The sequence below is a fragment of the Orbicella faveolata genome, unplaced genomic scaffold, assembly GCF_042242905.1.
Source record: "Orbicella faveolata isolate gen_17 unplaced genomic scaffold, um_ofav_v1 contig_25, whole genome shotgun sequence".
NCBI lineage: Eukaryota > Metazoa > Cnidaria > Anthozoa > Scleractinia > Merulinidae > Orbicella > Orbicella faveolata.
In genome coordinates this window covers 27,775,951-27,801,447 of record NW_028301553.1, presented here as the reverse complement: position 1 = coordinate 27,801,447, position 25,497 = coordinate 27,775,951, and the positions used below count along the sequence as shown (strand labels likewise).

At 39.3% G+C, this 25,497-nt stretch overlaps 1 protein-coding gene across 4 annotated transcripts in view; it reads right to left on the bottom strand.

Annotated features, from left to right (window-relative positions):
- LOC149109737 (uncharacterized) overlaps nt 1–25,497 on the bottom strand; it is an 84,385-nt gene that overhangs the window by 24,936 nt on the left and 33,952 nt on the right. For 2 of the 4 annotated variants that reach the window (XM_089293997.1, XM_089294000.1), the window contains exons 1-9: nt 21,120–21,272; nt 20,001–20,043; nt 15,486–15,568; nt 14,561–14,634; nt 13,211–13,295; nt 12,293–12,949; nt 7,815–7,877; nt 2,108–2,200; nt 114–212 (exon numbers count right to left, since the gene is read on the bottom strand). In XM_089293997.1, coding sequence (XP_089150123.1) covers nt 114–212; nt 2,108–2,200; nt 7,815–7,877; nt 12,293–12,929 — 892 coding nt within the window. In that variant the 5' untranslated portion in view covers nt 12,930–12,949; nt 13,211–13,295; nt 14,561–14,634; ... (1 more) ...; nt 20,001–20,043; nt 21,120–21,272. Of the gene's footprint in view, nt 1–113; nt 213–2,107; nt 2,201–7,814; nt 7,878–12,292; nt 12,950–13,210; nt 13,296–14,560; nt 14,635–15,485; nt 15,569–15,673; nt 16,093–20,000; nt 20,044–21,119; nt 21,273–25,497 lie in introns of those variants that run through there. The other 2 variants (XM_089293998.1, XM_089293999.1) reach the window with 2 other exon arrangements.

Below are 25,497 nucleotides of genomic sequence, written 5' to 3'. Positions count from 1 at the left end.
TCCATTTTGCGATGCAGTTGTTAAGTTCTTTTTACTTTCGTCAAAATGTGTTGGATAAGCTGTTTTTTCTTTTACTGTACAAAAACTGTAATCAGTTTTTATTTAGAACTGACCTTCATCCTCGCTCTCTCTTCGTGCCATCGCAGTGTCTAACTTGTCACTGATGTCCCCTATCATACTTTTCATCTGTTGAAGGTCGTTTCTAGTTTTTTCTGAGGATCAAAATTGACATCGATCTTCAACCATTAAGTCCGCACTGATGTTAACTTTATGATCTTTATCACTGTTAAAGTTTTCTCAAAGTATAGCTCGAAAAATAGTGATGTTCTACACTGGGGGTTTACGCCCCTTAATAAGTACGTCTAAGTACACTAACTTTACTTCGTTTTTCTCGTACCCTCGTCTCGTACCCTTGAATTCCTGTCTTGATCATTTCAGTTAAAAAAAATGTGACAAAATCTCAAATTATGACATCTTATTTGATGACGTCACATACACATGGTCTATGAAGTTTATAATTTCATACAACAAAATACATCATTCGAACGCTAATGACTAGTGGAATAATGTACTGAGAACCGTTTCTCACTATGATAAATATATTTTTATTTATAGCAATTAAAATATGCTTCGTCCCCCCCCCCCCCGAACTATATTGTTTGATCAAAATCAACCCTATTGGTTTCTCCAGTTTTCATTGAATAAACGGCAGCAATATATGCAGAAGCGATGACGTCTCTTTTTGTAAAAGGAATTTGAGTTCATTCATCAACAGGGATGTGACAACAGTTGTCCCAAGTTAAGAAATGAATAAGTTAGAAAAAAAAAACGATCAGTAGCAAATTTGGTAAAATAGAGAACTTAGTGTCCCTAAAAATCGTATCGTTTTGGATTTTTTGTTTTCGCTTTTAAACGATAGTTTGATCTCTTGAATAATTGATGAACATTCTTTGAAACTTGAATGGTCATATCTCCTTTAATATGTAAGATATCAACAAACGGTTTTCAGTTCTCAACTACTCTTGTTTCTATCTTTCGAAAACAGTAAAGAATGTTGGAATTTACAAGTTTTAATTTCTGAGCATGATGTGAAGTCATCGTTTATGATGTCATCATCTGACATGTGCTGTAAATTTTGTTCTAAAAAAAGTGGGACTTCTGTCCACTATTTACTTTCCAAGTCTGGTGACGGTATGTTAAAAAAAGCATGTCAAGGTGCTTTTAAAAATCCTCAGTGTGTTCAGAAATTATGAAATTTCTGCCAGTTTGAACATACAATAATTACCAACATTTTTTTCTAAACAGTCATCCCGTTATTTTTTCTATTTGTTTATTAATGTATTACTTAAGTTTGAATGCTTAAGTTACAAGAGGACTTTTTTGTTGACTGTTGAGATGGAACCGCTGTATCTAAAAAATAATATGCTGGCAAATTTGTCTGCGGACATTATCTGTTCCGAGAAGCGAACAGTTTTCCGAGAACGCAGCTCGAAGAAAACTGTGAGCTTTGAGGAACGGAAAATGTCCAAAGACAAATACACATGCTTATAATTTCGCTCGTGTCCGGTTGATCTAAACGTGTTATGTGACCAAAAACTGGAGAATATTCGAGTGATATTCCCCAATTTTCAAAACTGCGTGTCTTGCGAAAAGGATTTGAAAGATAATAAACACAATAGCCTCCATTTAGCGTGAAAATATATAAACAATAGCCTACATTTAACGCAGAAATATGCTCGGATATCTGTCTGCAGACATCATCTGTTCCCGGAAGTGAACAGTTTTCCGAGAGTGTAGCTCGAGGAAAACTGTGAGCTTTGAGGAACAGATAACGTCCAAGCGAAAATATTTGATGGATTATAAGTTCGGATATCATAGTGCCCTTGGACATTACCTGTTCCTCGAAGCTTCTCGAGGAACAGATAAGCTTCTCAAGCTTCTCGGAAGCTTCTCTATTTTTTTTTTTCAAATAGAAGTTAATTTGTTTATATATTTTCGATCCAAATGGAGAGGTGATGCATGTGGACCAACTGCACGCGAGCCAAAATATTTGATGGATTATAATAAACTCCTAATATAAACTTTAAATATCGTAACGTCTACTGACCTTCATCTTGCCTTGATTCGTTTAAGGTGTCTAACTTTTCACTGACATTTTTCACTTGATTTCCCATTTGCTCGAGTGTCTCTGTGAGGTTTTCTGCGAGGGAAGCAAAACTCAGCACATCAGCTTTACTCATAGAAAACTCGGGCAAGCAGTGTTTTCAAACTGATACTGCAGTTTTGTCGCGTTCTGTTACAAGAGAATAAAACGCCTTCCAAACTAAAATGTGGCATTCCAATTTGGAAAAATTCCGAAGGGTACTGGTATTTGATGCCGAAAAAGTTTGTGTTTCCGAAAGGTTTTGGCTTATTGGAAGGAGAAAAAGAAGTGTTCAGTTGAGTCCGCCAGGGACAATACATCCAATTTCACCAAAATGTACAATTTAATGTAAAAAAGATCGTGCACCCATCGCGCTTTCCTTTTTTGAGAGATTCAGATTTTCTGATCTCCCGGCCCACAACTTATCAGAATAACTTGAAACGGTCATCCATCTATGATTCTAAAAGGATTCAGAATTTCTGATCCCCCAAGACTTTAATAGTTTCAAAAAACTGATCCCCAGTCCACAACCCGTCAGAGCAAAACAGTCATCTATTTATAATTCTAAATGCATTCAGAATTTCTGATCCCCATCACCTCACGGGACAAAAACGGCTATCTGTTCATGATTCTAAAAGTATTGCGAATTTCTGATCCCCCTCCCCCACCAAATCTGCTAACATGATAGAAAGAGCTGTCGATTTATAATTCTACAACATTTCAGCATTTCTGATCCCACATGACTTAAAGGGATTAAAACATTCTGATCCCCCAGTGCATAACTTATCAGAACAAAACGGTCATCTACCCATAATTCCTAAAAGGATTCAGAATTTCTGATCCCCCTTGTCAGGTGACAGGACAGAAATGGCCGTCTATTTATAATTCACAAGAAATTAACTAGATGTCTGATAGCTAAAAAGTAACGATTGGATAGTAAGTTTAAACACCTTACAGACAAAAGGATCACAGAGTAAAGGGCATCAGAAAAGTACACAAATGAAATATTCACAGCTAGGTCATTATTAATAACGATTTGAAACCACGCCAAAGGATCGAGACAAAAATTGCAGTTTCATTTCGGACAGTGAAAGGTTTTATTTTCAATTCAAAAAGATATGAATTTAGGCTCCAGAATTACGAGCTGTTGTTTGAAGTCCACATCAAAGATAACAAGAATTTTAATCAGGACTCAGCTGCCGTCTGCGCCACCTCCGTTTTCTGCTTTAATGTGTTCGTTTCGGATTGAGGGCCGCTATTCTTGCCTTTTTTTTTCCCTCTGCTCTGCAATGAAGCAATTGAAGCTAAATATTCTTATAAATAGCGATAGAATTAACATTGTTTTTCATTAATCAATTGATCGGGAGTGTATTCTTTTGTAAAGAATAGTGAGCAGTATGTAGGCAATGCTGTAGTGAAGTGTATCGAGCGTGATCTGTAGCTTCAAATCAATTCAGTGTAAACTTTAAGTTACCTCTTCAAAAAGCACACTAACAAGCTATTATGCAAGCATTTCATACATAGGAAATGCGTGTGAATAATTTCTTCGTTACGGGTGCTAATAAAATCAGGGGAATAAACGTTTTTCTTGTGTTTCAGTGATCGCGAAATAAATTTAACAACGAAATTTCTTCAGCCACAACATTGATTTCGATTCAAAGATTGAGCAGCTAACTGTAATGTTGAGCAACAATTATGATATACTTACTTTTCTGCGACTTGCCTTTCTTTCACGGAAGCAACCAAGATACTCATTTGAACTTGGACAAATCATTCCATGCTTCTTGCTGCTATTGACAATGTTGGATTCGAAATTGCGCGCAAATAACCGACTCCTTTGGAAAGGGAATCTGCTGGTCAAAAGTATTCATTTATCAGATTGACCGAAGGATTATGGGATCGGACGGAAACACCAAAATGGCGGGCAAAGATCGTGGTCAATGTTGTTAGGATTCGATAACAAAGCTCTCTGTTATTATATAGCCTTGCTCTACGTTGGAAAGCAGTCACAAATTGTTTACAGATATCCGTTGTTGTTCCAGTTGAGTCAAATCCCAGTAAAGGTGGAAAAGTGTGAAGTTTCGTCGGCAAAACAGTGTGGCAATCAAACTATTTGCCAGCAGCTGGCGGTTTCTCTTACACTCGTCAGGTTTACAGAAAGGTTCCTGCAGCTTTCCAAGGTAAACTGATTTTCTTGCATAATTTGTGACGGTTCTTAAAATACTGGAAACGTTCTGGCCGGTTAAATTGATCGTGGAAGATTACACAAGATGCAGATGCTTTAACACACTGTTAAGTCTTGTTGATTTCGTGAATACAAATGTTCATTTCCTAAAGGAGTTATGAAAGCAACTGTATTCAACACAACAATATACGAACAATTTCGTGTTGGGAAAATCATTCAATGTAAAAGTACAATAAGTGCAATAAATGTGAGCTTTCTCATGTAGTTTACATATACTTCTTATATATCTAGTGTATATCTTGTCTAGGATCAACTGGGCATACATATGTAGTATACAACACCTAAAACACAAGATATCAAAAAGCAACATCCTTCACCTTTTTGATTTTCAGGTTGATGGTGGTGCTCTTGAGGTTATGTTAGATGTGCATATTACATTATCAAGACCATTTGTTTGCCACTTATTACTTGAGTTGCAAAAGACTGATGTTATTTTCATTAGGGTGGTTGAAGTTCTCTTTAATTGGGCAGTGTTCCAAAGGTCCTTTATAATTTGGCATTTCTTTATGCAAATAAAGGTTATTTAGAACAGCAGATATAATTCACAGCTAGGTTACGGAAAATTACTTTTAACCACTTCCAGACCTTTGTACATAAGTCTTGCCATAATTTGAAAAACCCATGATTCATGGATAAAATTAATTGAAAAAAATACTTTCATGAAGAAATTACTGTAATTGAAATTTGAAATTCATGTCAAGAATATTTTGTGCTTTTCCGGTCATGAAATCTGTTTACATTTCATGAAAATTTACTGAAGAATGTAAACATTTACTAGACTCCAATTTAAGTAGCTGAGAAGTGTTTCAAACAGGATTTTAGAAAGATATATGTTAAATTTAAGTAAGGTTTGTGATAAATCGCAACATAATGGAAACTCATTTCCAGCCAGATTTTGTCCTCCTTTTGCATCTGGATGTGCCTGGTTTTTGGTATTAAATTTTAATGTACAACTGTAGCAGGTTTAAATAAAACTATTAGTTATTTATACATTTTCCTATGTAAATACAGAGATTTCACTTCGGTTTAGGATTTGAAGAGCAGTTATCAAAGATCCATATAAAATGAATAATGAAGAGTTTTCAATAGTTAGCTATAGTTTCACCACCTGTGACTAAGAAAGCTTTTGGTTAGGTAAATATTAAAGTGCTGCATGTACATGAGTGATGGGTAATTTTTTAGATTGGCTCCTATCTTTTTACTATCTCTGGGTTTTGGGTAGGTTATCACAGTGCAATATGAGTGATGGGTAGTTTTCAGATAGGCTATCTTTTTACTAGATAGGATAGTGTTTTATTGTTCAATGTAAGGACTAGTCTTCAGATAGCCTAGGTTTTGGCTTACTACATTAGTGGTGGTTTTTGGATAGACAAGTTAGTGGATAGATAGGCCATCTAAGTATCTGTTGACTATCTACACAGGAAGCTAGTTTTTAGCTAGTCAATCTATTTCCTAACTATCTGATAGATAGATATTAGTTAGCTTTAAGCCATGTCAAAGATAGCTATCCTCTATCTACAAAACCTCTTGGATAGAAAAAAGAATAGAGATTTGCATCCCTCAACCAGGAATGAGATAGTTGCAAGTAGCATGAAGTTAGTAATAAACTAGTAATAAGATATGATTGTTTTTGGGAGGGCTTCTTTAACTGAGGACAACAAACTATTGCCAGCTACCAGGAAACATCTCCAAGATGAGTATGCCAAATTAAAAAAGAAAGAATAGAATTGCTTGTAGCATTACATGTAGCTACAATACTTGCATCCATATCTGTCAGGTCTTTATAAAAACAATTTTACCCACACTCTTCTCCTTTGAGCATGGTTAAAGTGGTTGCGTAACTGAAGTGTGAATGAACTGGTAGCCCACTCAAAAAGTTAGATTGAAGATGTAAAAACGTGTTGGGCAAAGCTAAAGTCCATGGCCTCTGCTATATGACAACAGGTTTTTGGAGGACACTGTATACATGTATGTAGAGTACATTGACCCACTTAAATGTATCAACTGCAAATTTAAATGTTCATGTATATTGCAGTCTTTAATTGTCATCCCTGTAATGTACTGTAGTGTTCCTGAACGCTCTTTTTGTTTTATAACAGTGAGGTGCCTTGTTTCCATGTTAAACAGAAATTGTTAGAAATTTTTCTTTCACATAAGGTGGGCAAATTCTGACAGAGAAAGTGGAGTCTGCATTTATGCCTACGGTTGTGCAGTTTGAGTAATCTTACTGTTTTGATCAATTCTGAACTTTCCTATCCTCTTAGGTACTGTTTGATATTTTTTTTTACACTTACAGCTACTGTAGTGCATAGATCATTGTAATACAATGTGTGATGTTTACAGTTACTTATATTAATAGACTGCTGTGAAGAAAATTGTTCTTCATCACTCTCTCAGTATAATCTGAGTGTATGGAATCTGTTAAGAATTATGCTATATTTGTATAAAATTTCTAATTGACTATTGTTATGAAGAAAAAATATTTTGATTAGACATTGTTCAGGCAGGCAGCAAGATCTAAACCCTGTCTTCAGTGTTATGATTTAATGTGGCTACATTGGATGTAACACTGGCTTTGCAGGGGATCAGAAATTCTGAATCTTCTCCTGTGTTCTTTGGGGGATCAGAAATTCTGAACCCTTTCTAGAGTTCTTTGGGGGATCAGAAATTCTGAACCCTTTCTAGTGTTCTTTGGGGGATCAGAAATTCTGAACCCTTTCTAGTGTTCTTTGGGAGATCAGAAATTCTGAACCTTTTCTAATGTTCTTTGGGAGATCAGAAATTCTGAACCCTTTCTAGTGTTCTTTGGGGGATCGGAAATTTTGAATCCTCTCTTGTGTTGTTTGGGGGATCAGAAATTTTGAATCGTTTTCTATGGAGGTACCTCTCGAGACAAGAAATTCAAAAAAAATCATTTGGTTTCTTATGCGTGACTTAAACATTACATTTCAGTTCAAATAAAGAATAGGAAATTGCTCGGAAGAATTTTTTCATTCCTTGCAAACAGGGAAACTTTTCCTCTGAGTTTTAACACCAGTTTAAGATTCTTAGTATATTGCAAATATCGTCTTTGGAATTAAATGGCAATCATAGATTTCCGTCTAAGCTCTACGTTTCACTTTAGGCCAATTTTGCACTCATTTCCAACGAAACTTCCAAGCCTGCAACGTAAAAATAACTTTTCTCCGAGACAGGTTTCTATTTTACACCGAAAAAGTAGCCATTTTTGAAGTGGTTCTCAGTATTTACTCTGAATTTTATCAAATTGGAACACCACATTTTAGTTTGGAAGGCGTTATAACGGAAATGTGTTTGCCTAAAACGTTTACTGATTTTTTTCGTCAATGTCTCTCTTTTACTTTTCAAAACATTTGTGTTGTAGATTGAGTATTTGAAGTATGTTGGTTGAGAATGTTTGACACATACCTTCCACCTGTCCAAGTTTATCCTTGGTGCTGCCTTTTTCTTCCTTCACCTGCTTAAGTACCTCTATAAAAAAGAAAAACAAGAAATTAATTAATGAGGCAACTCATATCAACTTTTGATCAAATTTAGTTTACCAAGAATGCACATTTTCCGGCCTGGTCTGGGTCCAGTCAGAATGGTAAGCCCTATACGCATTTACCGTGCTCCAATTTCACCTCTAGCCAATCAGAAGCCTTGTCTGCAACTTCTGTTATGATATCCTGCAATATCAAGTTACTGATCTGATATCGCCAGATTCTTGGCCAAATGTGGGTGTGGTCACAATGCGTAATCGTACCCTTTTCAGTGACACACTTCAGGGAGCAAGTTTGTTTGGTCTCTTCAAGGTTATAATTTGGCTTAACATCGCCAAAATACAAACTATGTCTTGATCAAACTTGCCTGATGTAAATGTAGTATCGTACCGTTAGGACTGGGCTCTAGGTCCACTGCATGCTGGGGCCATACAGGCCCGGTTACCGTTGTTATTTAAAAATTCTCAGCCAGCATAGCAGCCATAGTCTATTATATTGGCAACGAGGATAAAAAGAAAAATGCCCGCCAAACCCACAAGCAGCCAGAAGGGAAAGTCTGGAATTCTGTCAAGCGTACGAGCAAGCAAAGGAGCCTTGAGTTTGAGTGGTGAACCAGGGCAATGCAAAAAGAAAGATCGTTTTGTATGAACCACTCGATGGATGGCAGTCACTAATGACGACAAGCTCAGCTGACTGCTATAAGTCGGCAGAGAAGAGTTACAGAAGCTGCTCCAAACAGTGCACCAAGTGCGGAAATGAGGCACATGTCAACAAGAATTCATGCTCAGCTACAGGAGACAACTTACAGCTACAGGAGATAACTTAAGTGTGGACGTGGACCGAGTGAGCAACAGTGCCGCCAACGACGTGAAAAGCAAGTGAGCCAACGCAGTGGAGCTTGAGCAGGAGCCAAGCACACGGGGTTTCTCAAGAAGAGGAGTGGTTAGAAGATGTGTATCTGTACCAGTTGAAGAAGGAAAATCACAGAATCCAACAGTTGCTGTTCACATCAGTGGCATTCCCATCAGCCAATACCTGGACATGCAGGCTGACCTCACAGTGGTTATCGAAAAGCACAATGGGAAGCTTCAAGCAAGCTTTTCCCTGTAGCGCACTAGCATCACAATTAGAAGCTACTCAAGAGAAGAGAAGGGATGGTCGCTACGCCTGCTTAAGGAACATTTACAGCAACACTCTCCCGAGGAGAGGAAGAGAACGCAGAACCTGTGTATGCAGTTAAAGGTCAAGGTGACACTGAACTACTAAGCCGTGGGGCTGCAGAACAGATGGGTTTCGTAGAGTACTACCTGGACTTGACCTCGAGCACGCCACTGCCAGTCATGGGGGAAAGTCAGCGAGCGAAAGTTGACCAAGTTGAAGAGTATAAGGATGCAACTACACGTGAATCCAGACGCAAAAGGTGCTGTGTAGGAACAGAAGAATATCTCTACAGCTAAAAGACAAATTTGATGGGATTCCCGACAAATGAGAGGAAATGGATATCATTGAAGATGTAGGGAATGAACCAACGGAGTAGTGCAGCAACGCTGTCGTCACCCCAAAGAAAGACGGAGAAAAGGTCAGGGCGAGCCTGGACATGACAGATGCCAACAAGTACATAAAGAGAACCAGACACGGAGATCTTTAACGAGGAGGTTTGTAAGATCGTAGTGCAAGAGCCAAATGCCGTCAGCGTTTACGATGACATCCTCGTGTTTGGCGCTAGGCCCGAGGAACATGATGAGACACTCAAACATGTATTGCAGCTATGGCACAAGCAAGGACGTATGCGTAGCTTGAGGAAGAGCAGGCGTAACCTCCGAGCTTTGAAGTTCTTTGAAAAAGTGCTTTAAAGCGAAAGCATATCGGTAGACCCAGAAAAGGTGGTAGCCTTAAAGGCAGCAGGACCCACACAATCAGCGGCGAAGGTAAGCCCCTTCCTATTCATGGCTGGAGCAAACACCGACTTCATGGAGCTGCTCAAGGATAATATCAAGTTCCAGTGCACACCAGAGCGTCAAAAGTAATTTGAACGGGTCCAGAAAATGCTAATGGATGACACGGTGATGGCAAAGAGAAAGAAAAAGGACAAAGCTGAAGACCGATACCGGTAGAATGGTACAGGTACAGGTACCGGTACCGGTAACGGTACAGGTAGAATGGCAGCCACCATGAAGCAATACGATTCGTAGGCCAAGCAATGGTGACCAGTCACTCATCGCTCACGAGCATTTACAGACACTGAAAGCAGATACTCACAGCTAGAGAAAGATGCCAAGACTGTGGAGTGGGGCACCTTTACCAATCTCATATACCTTTCTTGCATTGCCGACACCTTCGAGGTTGACATGACCACAAACTGTTGGTACCGCTCCTCTCATGTTACAGAAAAACTGCACCACTCCCTATAGAGAGCATGGGGGTCTGCCTTAACTATGTAACTGGAGAGAAGGAGGGATCGGAGAACAATGAAGCAGATTACTACTCACGTCATCCAGAGCCACTGGCTGCGCAAGAGAGCCAGGCCAGCAAGAAACAAGCAGAATTTGAGCTAAGAGAGACCGTGAAAGAGTTTCAGAAGGATATCATGGCTATTGTGAAGTCATCAGTACCTGAAGTAGTCACCTGGCACGAGCTGCTAGAGAAAACACACCCATACACACCTTTTGGAAATAAAGGAAGCCTTAGCTAGAGAATACTTTACAAAACTGATCAGTACGAATAAATATCAACATAAAATAGCGTTCAGCTTTCATCGTTGTCCTTTGTAGCGCTCAACATGGCAAATCCTGCAAATGTTTAGCTTACATTTTACAAAGCTCACTACCAAGATGGCGGGAAAGAAAAAACAATATCACGTGACTTGTAGCAGTTGTGCCCAGTCCATCCCAAGCACTCGAAGTACGAAATACCAAGCAGTGACTGAGTCACAGGAGCGAGACCCGTTGCGCATGACATCCATGCCCAGTGACCCCTGGAAAGATGTTGCTGTGGACTTCTGGAGTCTCAGTCATACTGGAGAGTATCTGCTGGTTTAAATGTGTTAGCAGTCTAGATGAGCAGTAGTAGAATTTGTCACCTCTACGAGTGCCATGGCAGTGATTGCAAAGGTGGATTAAACCTTCGCCTCGCTGGGCATACCAGTGTCGGTAAGCAACAACAGATAGGCCCCTTCAATGGCAAGGACTTCAGCGACTTATGCGAGTATTTGGGCTTTCGCCATGAGCGAAAGGTGACGCTGAATCCACAAGCCAATGCAGAGGCCAAGCAGTTCATAAGAATACTGAAGAAGCTCTACAAAGAAAGCAAGTTGACGGTGTCGAATTTTAAGCAGAAGTATACAGACTTCTTCGTGCCTACAGAGGTACTCCACATTGCACCACCAAGATTGCTTCGGCAGATCTGATGTACCCCAGTCACAAGTTTCCCTCTGGAGTAACCCCTTGTGGACATGACTTTGATGAACTGTACCAGGGAGATTTTGAGAAGAAAATGCTAATGAAGAGCTATAGAAGACAACAAGAAGTATGCCAAAACTTCTGACATACAGGTAAGAGACTCTGTGCTAGTCTGAAGAGCGGCAATCAGCAAGGCCACACCGTATGAGGCAGAACCATTAAGGGTGCGGTACAGGAAGAGCACCAGGATGGTAGCCAAAAGACCCAATGGCAGCTCTGTCATGAGGACCACGGCTCACTTTAGGAAACTCCAATTCAAATCGGTGGAAGAAGCAAAAAGTGTCTCAGTTCAGAATGGCCAATGGAGCCTGTCAGTGAAGCACTGCAAAGCAGCAAAGAAGACACGTCATCTGGTTCAGAGCAGACTGACGGAACTACAACAAACATGGCAGCCAGTGAGTCCATCCCCGCAGATGCTGTATCGCCGGCAGGTTGCAAGAAGGGGAACTAAGAAAGAGTGAGAGACACCAAAGACACAGAGGCATATTTAAAGAAAAAGCACTCGGACTTTCAGCTTTAGTGCTGAAGTTAGCCAACAGTTGCCAAGCTAGGAAGGACTCTGGACGTTGCATGCTTTTGCGTTGTGTTTTCGTATCTGTATGCCACCCCATAGGACTAGCTGTAAGCAGGGGGGGGGGGGGGGAATGTAGCATTGTACCGTTAGGACTAGGCTCTAGGCCCACTGCATGCTGGAGCCATGCAGGCCCGGTTTCCATGGTTGTTTAAGTTGTCAGCCAGCATGGCAGCCATAGTCTATTAAAGTAAGGTTAACTATGAAAAACCATGAGCTAAGGTTTGCTTACTAGGCAACTGGCCAGGCTCATGCCTCACCTCTCCACAGTTCAGGATACAAATTATTCTTCCCACTAATTGTAACATAGAGCTGTCGAAACATTTTTTTGTTCTGATTTTCTTTCAGAATTTAGGCTAATTAACTCTTACATACCTTCCATCTCTTCCAGTTTTTCTTTGATGCTGTCTTCATCTCTCTTCCATTCCTTCAGCAGCTCTCTGTAGTGCTCCTCAGTGTCAGGATCCATGCACTCATTCTTGAGCTTATTAATAGCGGCTCCATAACTCGCTCCTCCCAGTGCCATAAGTGCGTTGCTGATATCCGGCCACTTACTGTTGAATGTTGCATCGTCTACAGAAGCTTGGCTAGCATGGCCGTACACAGTATTTCGGAAGTACTTCACCCTGGCTATGTTGGCTTCAGTACTCGTGTCTGTAGCAGAAGGAATATTGTCCCAGCCAGTGACGGGCGGAGTCAAATGACAGATATTCCTCAGCAGCACCATTAATAACGTGATATCAAACCTTGCTGATGTAACAGATGTAGGAATAGTAGGGTACAACTCCCCCCATTGAGTAGCATTGAGGATTCGTTTCTTTCTAAGCGACTGTAGCGTGCCATGTTCTGGGGTACCGGGCGCCAATACAAGATGCAGTCCAGCCGGAGGATGAATCCTATCAAATGTGTCCCTCAAGGCCTGGGATCCAACATCCACCAGAAGACGACACAACCGAGCATAGTTGGTCGTCTTCTTAGTGGATGCAAGTGACGGTGCAGGAGCAGAAGCCATTGACTGGCAAACAGATAAACCTTCGAAAAAAGTTTATTTATGTTATTGCATGGATTGTATAGATTAGTCGCTGCTGGTTTCTCTCAACTTAATGATGTCGTAACTAGTTTTGACGAAATTGTCTTTGCCTGTCAGTGTTGTTGTGGTTTATATCACCGAACTGATCTCATCTTGGTTTGAACAAAAGGAGCTATAGGCTTATTAAATAAAGAACAAAACTATGGGAAATTACTTACTGTAAGTTACTGATTTTATTTATGTAACAAGAGAATGCTGCCTACCTTAATTTAAGAAAATGGTCAAAGATTTCTCAGTTCTTGATACCCAGGATATCTAATTGCTTGCTGGCAATCTGTATCACGAACACTGCAAATGGGAAGTATTACATCATAAAATTAGTAACGTGCAGTGTCAATCCAGCTTAAGAAAAGAAACAAAATTGATGCAAATTGATACTACAACGGACTGAAAATGATCGTTTTAAATGCTGAAAAAGTCTAATTATTCTGTAAAAATAACTTGAATTGAGAAATTTCCTTTATAACGAAGTTTGTCAGAAACTCTTCAACACTTGCAGAAATTTTCAGAGACTAAAGAAAGAGAACCATTCAAGTGCATGTCTGATTACAGTGGAACCTCCATATAACGAAGAGCCAAGGGACTGGCAAAAAATGTTCGCTATGACGAGGTTTCATTGTATCGAGGTTCTTTTGTACATACGCACTACTCTAAAGAATTGCAAGTAATGAAGTGTGACCAGTTCTGTTTGTGTAGACTACGGCATTCAGTTGTGAATTATTGTAAATTTAGTCTTTTAGAGTGTGGAAAACAATTATTTCATGTGTATGCAATAATTCATGATGGTCGACACGTCAGTTTTGTAGTACTATGGTCTACTATATGGGTGAAAAGTAAAATCAAACGCTGAATTGTGCGTAATTCGTGACAAGTCCATTTTGATTCCAGAGAACCGTGAATTTTAGATTTTAATTCTCGTGAACCGTGCGCGATAGCCACCTTTCCGACCCTCTTTATTATGAAGATGGGTTTAAGACAAACCCAAAGATTCAACAGTTGTTTTGCAAACAGCCATGATAAGAATGTAAGGCTTAAGTGAATAGCGACTGGTTAAGCCTGATCATTACTGATACATGACCGGTAAATATCTAGAAAAACGCGAGCTAATTTTCTTCTCCGTCCTGATACAATTTCGTTGTGTAATGATGTCTGGAAATTCGTTACAAACTCTTTCTATCGCATTTTGCAAGTTACTCTTTCAAATGCGCGTGAAAACTGCTTGCCTGTTTATATAGTCAACGTTGAAGCTTTCCGCGCTAGTGAAACTTTTGTTTTTGTATAGTCTCCTTTGGCTCCGCACTGAAACAGCTTTAGAACTCTTTTGAACATAAAGAAAGTCACAGAGTACAGAATAACAAAAAAACAGGATTTTGTATTCACCAGTTAACAATCATACGCTGCAGTAAATGAAGTATTCGACAAATTGAGTAAAGCAAGGAAGCAAGCAAGTTTTAGACCCCGGTAATACATATGCAGAAAAACACTGCTAAATATAACCTTTAAATTACACAGACTAGAATGCACATATCAGAATTTTTTTAAAATTTACTTACCTTAAGGTTCTATGGTCGTGCAGTTGTTTTTTAAAACGAGCCAGTGTCAGTCAGTCACTAAGGAGTTTACACGACTGTAGAAACAAACAGAATGGCTCGAATCTGACGTAACATTTGATTACATTTGCTTTTAGTCTAAATTGAAAACAGTGAACGTATAAGCTAACCAGTAAGAAAGATTTGCTTTTTCGCACTGAGTTTATCGCAGTTGCGTAAAGAGAAAACTTTACAACCTGAGCCAGGAAAAAAGACAGCAATAATGATTACTACCAAGAAAAATAATGCTAAACTTACTGCTCGCTAATAAATACTGATCACTGATGAATTGTAAATACTCCCCGGTTTAAGGAAGTTGTACCATAAACTACGACTAATAAAGAACCGATTATAAATCACAGCAGCCGATCATCTATATGTCTCAATCTGTAATTAATCTAGGAACAGAATATCTGAAAGTTTATATGGCCCTCATCTTTTGTTGTAAGGTAAACTTTTAGGTTTACCGGTAAAAATGCAAATATAATCACGAGTTTAGGTTGATTTGATTTCGCTAAAGTTCGCTGGTGATTAAACTACTGGTTCTATCCCAAGCGATGAAATTGAGTCCCTGACAAATGTTGATGAGTTTGTTTAGGATAACTGAGTCATTCATGATCAATGTTTGCGAAACTTCCACGACTTCCGCTTTCAGTTCTTCGAATGAGTACGTGTTTCATTGTATACAATCTTGGAACTAAACTGCTCGTTATGAATAATTATTAGCTCACAAATTATTGGATATTGAATTAAAATCTTCTCAACAATTAAACAACCGTGGAAATGAGTAAGGTTTTTCCCGTGTCTGTTGCTTGTTAGCGCTACCGAATTTTGCTCGTCCCTCAAATGTGTTTACGTATCACAATTATATTTCACTCATCCTGCTTACCGGAAACGTTAAAGCTTCTCTTGTCGCCAGAATCAGTCACTTAGACGTATCACGCTGGCCATGAACAGGAGATTCCTACATAGCTATATAGAACGAACATTTACTTAGTAACTTTTATTAGAATCCCACTGTCGTTGTGTCTGGCCTAACGGTGAATTATTTTCAGTAGCAAATGTTCTTTTCCTGACCTGAAGTCCCTTCTAGATCAGTTCATGTCCATTTTATCCACCGATAAAATAGAAAACCGCTCCTTCAGCAGACAGGGTGTTGTCTGAACAGATCAAAGTCTGCAATGATCACGAGATCAGAAGCACTCAAGCGGAATGGAAGGTTTCATTTTACAAAATGTCACGCCACCCCAAACTACCAAACACGATTGGCCAACCCTAAAAAATTTGGAAATCCATGCGGCGGGTTAGAAAGTGGATCAATTTGTTGACACCTTTTAAATCAAATTTTAAAACTTAGAAATCTTCATAGAATGAGTGGTTACGTGGAAACAACAACAACAACAAGCTTTATTACCAAATAGAAAAAAAAAGTGAAACTTTACAATATAATATATTAATACAAAAAAGAGGTAATGTTTAAAGCTAATCGAGCTGAGTAAAGCTAAGTAATGTTTAAGTACAGGAGGTAGGTTGGCACTAAAGCTTGGTGAAAGCAATTAATTAGTCAATAAAAAAGAGACGAAAAGAAGAAATAAATAAATAAATAAATAAATAGATAAATAAAAATAAATAAATAAATAAAATAAAGAAACAAATACCAGTTGAAAACTCATGAACAGTAAGACTGTAAGATGTTTAGCTTGACTTTGTTTTTAAACGTTTTAAGGGGGAGGTGTTTGATGCTTTCGTCAAGGTGATTCCAAACTTTTACAGCTGCAAAGCGATTGTTGAATTTACCATAGTTTGTTTTGATGGTATTGATGTAACAGGTTGATTTAGAAGCGAGCCTAGTATTGTATGAGTGTACAGATGCTACTGTTTGAAAGAAATTTTCAAAGGAAGATGGAAGAAGATTATAGTAATAGTGATACATGAGGAGTGCATTGTGAAGGGTAACAAGATCAGTTAATTTAAGGATCTCTAATTCCTTAAAAAGCGACTCAGAGTGTTCATCTGGTTTTCAAAAACTTACAATACGTATAGCTCTCTTTTGAAGAGTTATTAAGAGTGCCTGCCTGTAAGAATCAGACAAATTCTTAATTTCGCGGCAAGGGTCGAAAATTCGATTTCGCTCATATTCTTATGGTAGATAGGCTAAGGCATGAAAAAAACTACTGGATAGTTTTTTTGGCAAAATATCCTTTTATTTCAAAGAAATATGCAAATTACCAACTTCCGTTAAAATCGTCATTTGACGCACCATTTTATTAAACAAGTTTGAGAGCCTCGCATGCAAAACCAGATCATTCTTCCGTCTTTAAAACACTCAAATATTTTTGTGCAGTGTTTACATGTGTACTGGGTTGATTTTAGGGAATGTTACGTTGTCTTTTTGGGTGCAAAATAGTTAAATTTCGAAGACATGTATTTCATTTACTTAAAAGTACTTCGTGAATATAATTAATTTTCACCATGTGCGAAACCTTCAAATAGATTAAGCTTCTGGTGGTTGATTCGCAGAAGGATGGTCTACAGATTCCTGTAAAAATTTCTTTGGGCAAATGATTGTGAGCGACGCAAGAGCTTTTCAAAGTACGTTAAAAACGCAAATATTTGACCATCCGTCGTAAAATTTCAATTTACGGGTTAGACATATATTTTAGCATGCGCCACATGACTTGACCTATAATAAGTTGAAATAGACACAGAGCTGATAATTTCGATAATGTTCTAACCTTATTTGTGGTAAAAGGCAGGTCCAAAGCCGATTTGACGTGTTTCTAGTCGATCTCTCACCATTTGTCGTTCACAAAGCAGAAGTTTGCTTTTGTTTACACACGGTTAAAAATCCGATGTACATCGCTTACGGTCAACCTATTATTGGTCGAATACCATGAATCTGTGACCATCTTTCTGCGCATATGAACATCACTGCATCTAAGTCAAAAACGGCTGAGTCATTTGTAGATAGCTGCTTGCTTTGCACTGCGCCAAAATATTACGTTTGATCGATCGCATCGCCGACCATTGCTGATAAGGGTGTCGGCGCAGCACAATCTTACAGCGGTTATTTGTTCGTCACGCAATGCTGTCACGGCATGTGCTGCACATTTTGATCTATTTTGTATAGAGCACTCTCAGGATAAGTGAAACAATTTAGTCATTGTTCATCAGTTTATTCATATATGTAATAGTATGTGTATATTTAAATAATCGTATTCTATAGTGTACGTGGCCTCGGTCCAAATCACGTTTGCTGTACGTTCTGATGTTTCTGACAACAGCTGACAAAGCTAGTGGCTGTACTCACTAGAATTTTAAAAAAATCGTCATAAACAAATTATAGATCAATGAAGCAAGAACTAGCTGAAATAAAAATAGGAAATCACAACGAGTCTAATTCGTGAAAAAAAAAAAAAAAAAACAGACTAAATTTAATTAGTAATTACGCGAGTAAATAGCCCTGGCCATGCTATTTTATTTGGCGTATTTTGCTTGCTCAGTGGAGGCATTGGTATGTTTGTAACAGAAAATAGAGGACTGTTGTCAATACAGTCCAAACTTATTGTCCGTAAAATATTGTAAATAAAACACCTATTGACCGGTTACCTCCGCGGCCACCATTTCGTTGTTCCGATAAGGGTTTCATTATTGTCTTTACCCCTATTAAGCGGCCACCTAAAATTCAAAAACTTTATTTTGGAAAGGGCGATGGCAGATAAGAGTCTGAAATTGAAGGTGCATGACGAGTGATAATTCAAACACACGTCTATCATGATTGTCTTGAATTGACTCCTTGTTCACCAAGAAATTTATAACCCGATAGTGAAAAATTAAATATTTAAGGTACACCAAACTCTATTTAAACGGCTAGCCCCATTAAGCGGTCACCACCCATTTCCCCGAGGGTAGTCCACTGTATTACATGTAAACCAAAAATAATTGCACAGCGCGAAAAGACCTAGGTATGAGTCTAGCGTTACAGTATTTCGCAGGGCATATAGGTAGCGGTGGTCGAGTAAAAGATAACTACAGGGGCAATGGTAAACTATTCATTCTTTTCATTTCTTAATTTAATCTCTTCTTACTCAACACGATTGTGTGCTCCCAGTGGTTCCAAGCCTTACGGAGCCTTAGGATTAGTATTAGGATAGAAATTGTCCTACCCCTACCCCCTAAAATGGGATGACAGCATTGCGTGACGAACAAGGAACCGCTGCAAGCGAGGATTCAAACTATATGATGATTAAACGTAATATTTTGGTGTAGTGCAAAGCAAGCAACTATCTACAAATGACTTAGCCGTTTTTTACTTAGATGCAGTGATGGTCGTATGTGTCGAAAGAGGGTCACAGATTCATGGTATTCGACCATTAAATAAGTTGACAGTTGGCGGTGTACATCGGACGTTATGTAAACAAAAGCAAACTTCTGCTTTACGTGCGACGAACGGTGAGAGAAACACGTCAAATCGGCTTTGGACCTGCCTTTTATAGCTAATGAGGTTAGAACATTTCGAAATTATCAGCTCTGTGTCTATTTCAACTTAACATAGGTCAAGTCATGTGGCGCATGCTAAAATATATGTCTAACCCGTAAATTGAAATTAAACGACGGATGGTCAAATATTTTGCATTTTAAACGTACTTTGAAAAGCTCTCGCGTCGCTCACAATCATTTGCCCAAAGAAATTTTTACAGGAATCTGTAGACCATCCTTCGGCTATTCAACCACCAGAAGCTTAATCCATTTGAAGGTTTCGCACATAGTGAAAATTAATTATTTTTACGAAGTACTTTTAACTGAATGAAATACATGTCTTCGAAATTTAATTATTTTGCACCCAAAAAGACAACGCAACATTCCCTAAAATCAACCCAGTACACATTTAAACATTGCACAAAAATGTTTGAGTGTTTTTAAGACGGAAGAATGATGTGGTTTTGCATGCGAGGCTCTCGAACTTGTTTAATAAAATGGTGCGTCAAATGACGATTTTAACGGAAGTTGGTAATTTGCATATTTCTTTGAAATAAAAGGATATTTTGCCAAAAAAACTATCCAGTAGTTTTTTTCATGCCCTAGCCTATCTACCATGAAAATATGAGCGAAATCGAATTCTCGACCGTTGCCGAGTTATTTTCCATTTTTATGGACAGGGACTCTTAAGGGTTTAAGAGTAGTACTATAAGTATTACCCCAAATTAATAAACCATAGGTGAGGAAGGAGTAGGAAAAAAACACCAGGAAAGAGAAAAATTATGAGTCCTCGGCAACAAAGCATCGCTCGTGCCTCTCCAACACATGTACACGTAATGCCTACTACCTTTACTCCACACTAGCAACAGATTGAAAACTTCCCTTGAATTGTTTTTAGTTGTAGAAATGTTGGCAGAGTTCTTACCTTGCATAGAAGTTCTGTAGTCGTGCAGCTGTTTTTATCAGTCCTGTTGAAAATGACGCATTGTCGGTCAGTCACCAAGGAGTTTACAATTGTAGAAATAAACAAGTTGGTTCTAAAACTCAAGTAACATATAACACATTTGGTCTCGGTCAAAATTGAAAATGTTGCTGCGAAGAAAGCAGCAATAAGAGATCAAAAATAAGGAAGATTTGCTTTTTCGTATTGGCTTTATCGCTTTTACGCAGGAGAATATTTAATTCGATCCTTACGTGCAAATTGCATCTGCTAACATTTTAATCTAGATTCTTACTTTCACAAAGGAGAAAGCAGTCGTTCGGTGTTTACGAGTCAACATTGATGTGCTAGAAACCATTATGAATTTCATCTTACTAGTAAATAAAACAACGAGATAAGAATACTCAATGCAGAAGCGCAAATGAAAACCGAATTCTAAAAATTCAAAAGATTCAACATTTGTTTTGCAAACAGGGATTACGACTCTTTTGAATATAAAGAAAGTCACGGTGTACAGGATAAAAAAAAAGGATTATTTTATTGGCCAGTTAACAAACATGCACTGTATTAAATCAAGTGTTCGACAGATTGGTGTCTACAATAAATTGAGAAAAGGAAGGAAGCAAAAGCTTTCCAGCTTTGTTGTTTTAGATCCATACATATGCAGGCAACCACAGCCAAATATAAACTACTAATCACACAGACTAGATTTCGCTTAAGTTCGCTGGTAATTAAACTACTTGTTCTACTCCTAGAGATGAAATTGTTCCCTGACAAACGCTGATGAGTTTCTTTAGGATAACTGAGTCATTCCTGATCAATGTTTGCGAAACGCAGAAACAGGTTTCACATCCCATGACTTCCGCTTTAATTAAGTTCTTCAAATGCGTACGTGTCTCGTATATTATCTTGAGACTTGACTACTCGTTATGAATGATAGTCAGCTCACAAATTATTGGATTTTGAATTTAAATCTACTAAACAATTAAACAACTGTGGAATGAGTAAGGTTTCTCGTGTCTGTTGCTTGTTAGCGCTGCCGAATTTTGCTCGTCCCTTAAATGTGCTGACGTTTGATTATGTCATTTCACTCATCCTGCTTACCTGAAACGTTAGAGCTTCTCTTATAGCCAGAATCAGTCACTTCGACGTATAACTGTGTCCATGAACAGGAGATGTATTCCTACATAGAACGAAAATCATTTTCCTTAGTGTGTCGTCTCAACAGATCACGAGATCTGAAGCACTCAAGCGGAATAGAAGGTTTCATTTTACAAAATGTCACGCTACCCCAAACTACCGACCATGATTGGTCAACCCCAGGGGCGGGGGAGAAAACTCTGCGACGCCTGGCACTTTTTTTGTAGACAAGGCTGATACTACGTGAAAAACGTTTCGAGACACCAACATGGCAAGAACCGATAAAGTAGGATTGCAACAGTGGACAGCTGTTTCGCCCTTCTTGGGGCTCGTCAGCACTGTGTAGCGAAGATATGTAACGCCAGCCCAACAGCCAACGCACATAAATGAGGGTTCCCAATAGGTTTGGCGGGATGCGAGATTTGGCTTTTTTCACGGTGATATTCGGGATTTAAGCTGAAAACAGGGGCGGGAAGCGGGAATTTCAGTTGTGTGTGGGAGCGGGATTTCGTGTTTTTATAGAGTTGGGATGCGAGATTGTCAAGGGAAACAGAGCGGGATGTGGGATTTCAATTCCATCGTGACTTCATCATAAGTTGACCAGCGCAAAAACCGCAAGCTGGCGGAAGTAAACCTTCTGTGCGTATAGCTGTGTCAAGTTTCAAGTAATGAATAGCAACGGCTCTGTACCCAGTCAGGTCCTGTCAAACGTATCCATTATCGCTTACCCTACGTTAGTATCAGACCGTATGAGGTCTTTGAGTCCTATTGTGATCTTTTGTGTTGGCCTCTGACATAAATGTCATTTGTCCATTTCCGACATTTGCGTCTGTATTCTTGACCTCAGTGTTCTCAGTCCTGATCTTTTCTAGGTTTTTTAGTCTTTGACGTCTTTCGACCTTTTTACGAGCGCTAAGGGGTTTGTTGTGGCCAGTATGGCCACGCCGGATAGCGGTGACGGTAGTTTACCGAACGAACCGGGAAACGAAGTATGCGACAATATAAATTGCGTCGCCATTTATTATGAAAAGGGTGCAAGCGGGAATGCCTTCCTTCGGAAACAAAAGTTCCGAGAACCGGTTTCAAGGAAAGTGAAGACGCTCAAAGCTTTAAAAGAAACTGTCAGGAGTGTTTATTTTTTAAACCTTGGCTGCATTTGACTGTTTTAGACCTTGTAGACCCTGGTAGGTACTGTGATGTATTCCCGGTGTGTCTGGTCTGATCAGGCATGACCTTCATGCCCTCTGCTTTATGCTGTGACTGTTATGTTCTGAAGTGGTCTCGTTAACAGAAGTGGTTAATAATAAACGTTTATGTATAAACAGATGCATATTATTTAAAATACCTTTCGTTTGAATCGCACGTAAAGTTAGTGTCAACGGGTATGCTTTCCTCAAAGAGCAAAAAGAGGACGGCACGTGAGACTTGCTACGTCAAAACCAGCCTTAGCTCATTCCCAGGGTCTCTCTTCCTCCCGACATGGGCTTAGGGACAGACCATCAGGCGGGAGTGGGAATTTTTTTGTGGCGACTGTTTACGCAATAATTTATTTTACAAGATGAAATTCTCTGCACGATTTCTTTTCGGAATATGACAGGGAAACGAACTTCCTGCTAGAGAGAGTGTCTACATTCCGCCGTGCTGTTTGGTTCAATAGCAGGCTAATGTTCTGCAAAAATACTCAGTTAACATTTCTTTCTTTTTTTTTTTCGACAATTTGACGGTGCATGTTTGTACAACTCGATGGATGGAGATAATACGGGCCAAATCTTCCTGTCTAAATAAAAAACACGATACATAAGAACAGGATTAGGGCCCATTGAGCTAGCACCCTATCGAATGTCAGACGCACGAACTAACACACATCTTCAAATACTCAGCTTATTGTCTTCCAAAAAACCAGGACTAGGAATACGGGAGTGAACAATCTCTCTCTTTCACTGATACGTCGAAAAAGAACAAACCAAACCAGTGAAACGTTTAAAGAAGGAAACGTAACAATCATTTCTGCTTACTTATCTGCTACCCATTGCATACAGATAGGCCTTTCATGATCTTTTCTGTAATGTTTATTTTTGTAAAGTTTCTCCGTTAATTATTATTTAACAAATTAATAATTAACGGAAAAACGTTATTGAAAAGTGGGCGGGATCGGGATTCCCAAGTAAAGAAGGGCGGGATGGCGGGATTAACAGGAAAAAATGGGCGGGAAAGCGGGATCTGAGAACCCTATTGTGGACCCTCATAAATTGCAAAATGACCCGTTCACTATATCAAGTTCCGTACTTTGAACTCACTTGCGCCCCGAAATACGCGTTGCCACAGCGTATCCGAAACGCTGCGTTTTTAAAGCATGGTACTGGCCATGCGGTTGAATGTTTAAATGTTTAGGTTGGCCTTGTCCAACCACATTTATTCTTTTGCTTTTCGAGACACTAATCTTGACACTTGGTCTCCTTGCGCCCCGAAACACGTGATGTGGCGACGCATATTTCGGGGCGCAAGTGAGTTCAAAGTACGGAACTTGATAAAGTGAACGGGTCATTTTGCAATTTATGTGCGTTGGCTGTTGGGCTGGCGTTACATATCTTCGCTACACAGTGCTGACGAGCCCCAGGAAGGGCGAAACAGCTGTCAACTGTTGCGATCCTACTTTATCGGTTCTTGTCATGTTGGTGTCTCGAAACGTTTTTCACGTAGTATCAGCCTTGCAGTCTATTGTTTGTCTTCATACATTTTTTGGCTGATCAGATCTCATGTAGATCCTACGTTGGCAGCGTTTATCGCATGCGATCCCTTGCAGTTTCTGGTTTCTCACTTTTTTGTGTTTGGATCATCCAACAAAAAGTAACGTCACATCCGGTAAAAAGGGGCCGCGCGCGGGAAAAGTTTTTTTGAATGCGGCATTTGCGTTCTCTCGGTAAGTAAAATGGCGATATTTTGCAATCGGCTGCAAATTTTAAGGTTGTTTTCTGGCAAACTTGAGAGAAAAGAGTCTTCTTCTCAATCAGTTCATTGGTTGAAAGAATATCTTTGCTAGTAATTCACAAACGAGTTGTTTTGTGTATGTTTTCTCATGAAATGTCTCACGAGGAATTTCTCTGTCGCTGACTCACATCGAAGACGATTGTTTTCGTCAAAACAAGGAGTTCAAGGTGAGTAACACTTATTTAAAATATCCTATTCTATTAGGTAGGTGTTTTATTTTGAGAAAGTTTCAATGGAAGCGTTCTACATGAGTGGGAACCCCATTAACAGAAAGCCAGTTTTCGTACGGGAGCTAGGAATGTGAAGACTGTTTTAAACTCTACTGCTCGGAGACGCTGTGCACCGACACACATAAACGAAGCGCTTCCTCTGCTTTCTAACTGATTGACACTGAATTGATACAGCAAAATCAATTTTATGCTTTTTGAACCCGCATTAAATTATTTGTGCTTATGTTTCGATCGCTTATAAAGTGACTAAACCGTCTTCTTTTCTCTCGACTACAGGTCAAAGTGGACTGATGGAGCCCCCTTAGAGCCTCGAAGGAGGTCAGCAAAAGCAAAAGAAATGGCGGCGATCTCGCAAAATCTCACAGGAAAGTCTATTCTACTTATTGGGGACTCCATCACAAAAAACATGGAAAGGTTTGCCCCCAGTTACCCTCAATTTTTCCCGCTTCCACAGTGTTAAACGCAGGCATCGCGGGCGACACTGTGGAAGCAATCCTTGACAGGGTCGAGGTAATGAACATCCCCTCCTCTGTGTCTAGCATCTCTCTCCTCTGTGGCACTAATAATTTATGTCCGCATTCTCCTGCCACTATTTCTTCCACACATACTGAAATTTTATTTTTACTGCGACAAAAGTGTCCAACTGCACATATCCGTTTTTCATTCATTCATATCCATTTATTTCCAATTTTACCACGATTCGATCACCTTCAAACAGACGTTGCTGCTACTAACTCTTGTATTCATTTTCAGGTTCAAGAATTGTTTCCAGAATTTGTCTTTTTCCACGAACTGCCATCCACCCTATTTAATCAAAATTTGTACAGGCCTGATAAACTCCATCTTACCAAAAAAGGCAATGACATTCTTGTCAGGTGGTTTCACCACAGCCTAACCACGTCTACCTCAACCAAACCAGAACAAAACACACCCCCGTACCCTCCCTGCAAGATGTTCGCTCCGTTCTCGTCATCACAGATACTGATTGACCTCCCCCACCTGCCCCATCACAACCCTTCAGCCCAACTATACCCAGATCCAAGATCAGCCTTAACAAACTCAGCCCTTGCCATCACGGTCCAAAACCTACCTCTAGCCAGCCAAAGCTGAAATTCAGCTGCCCT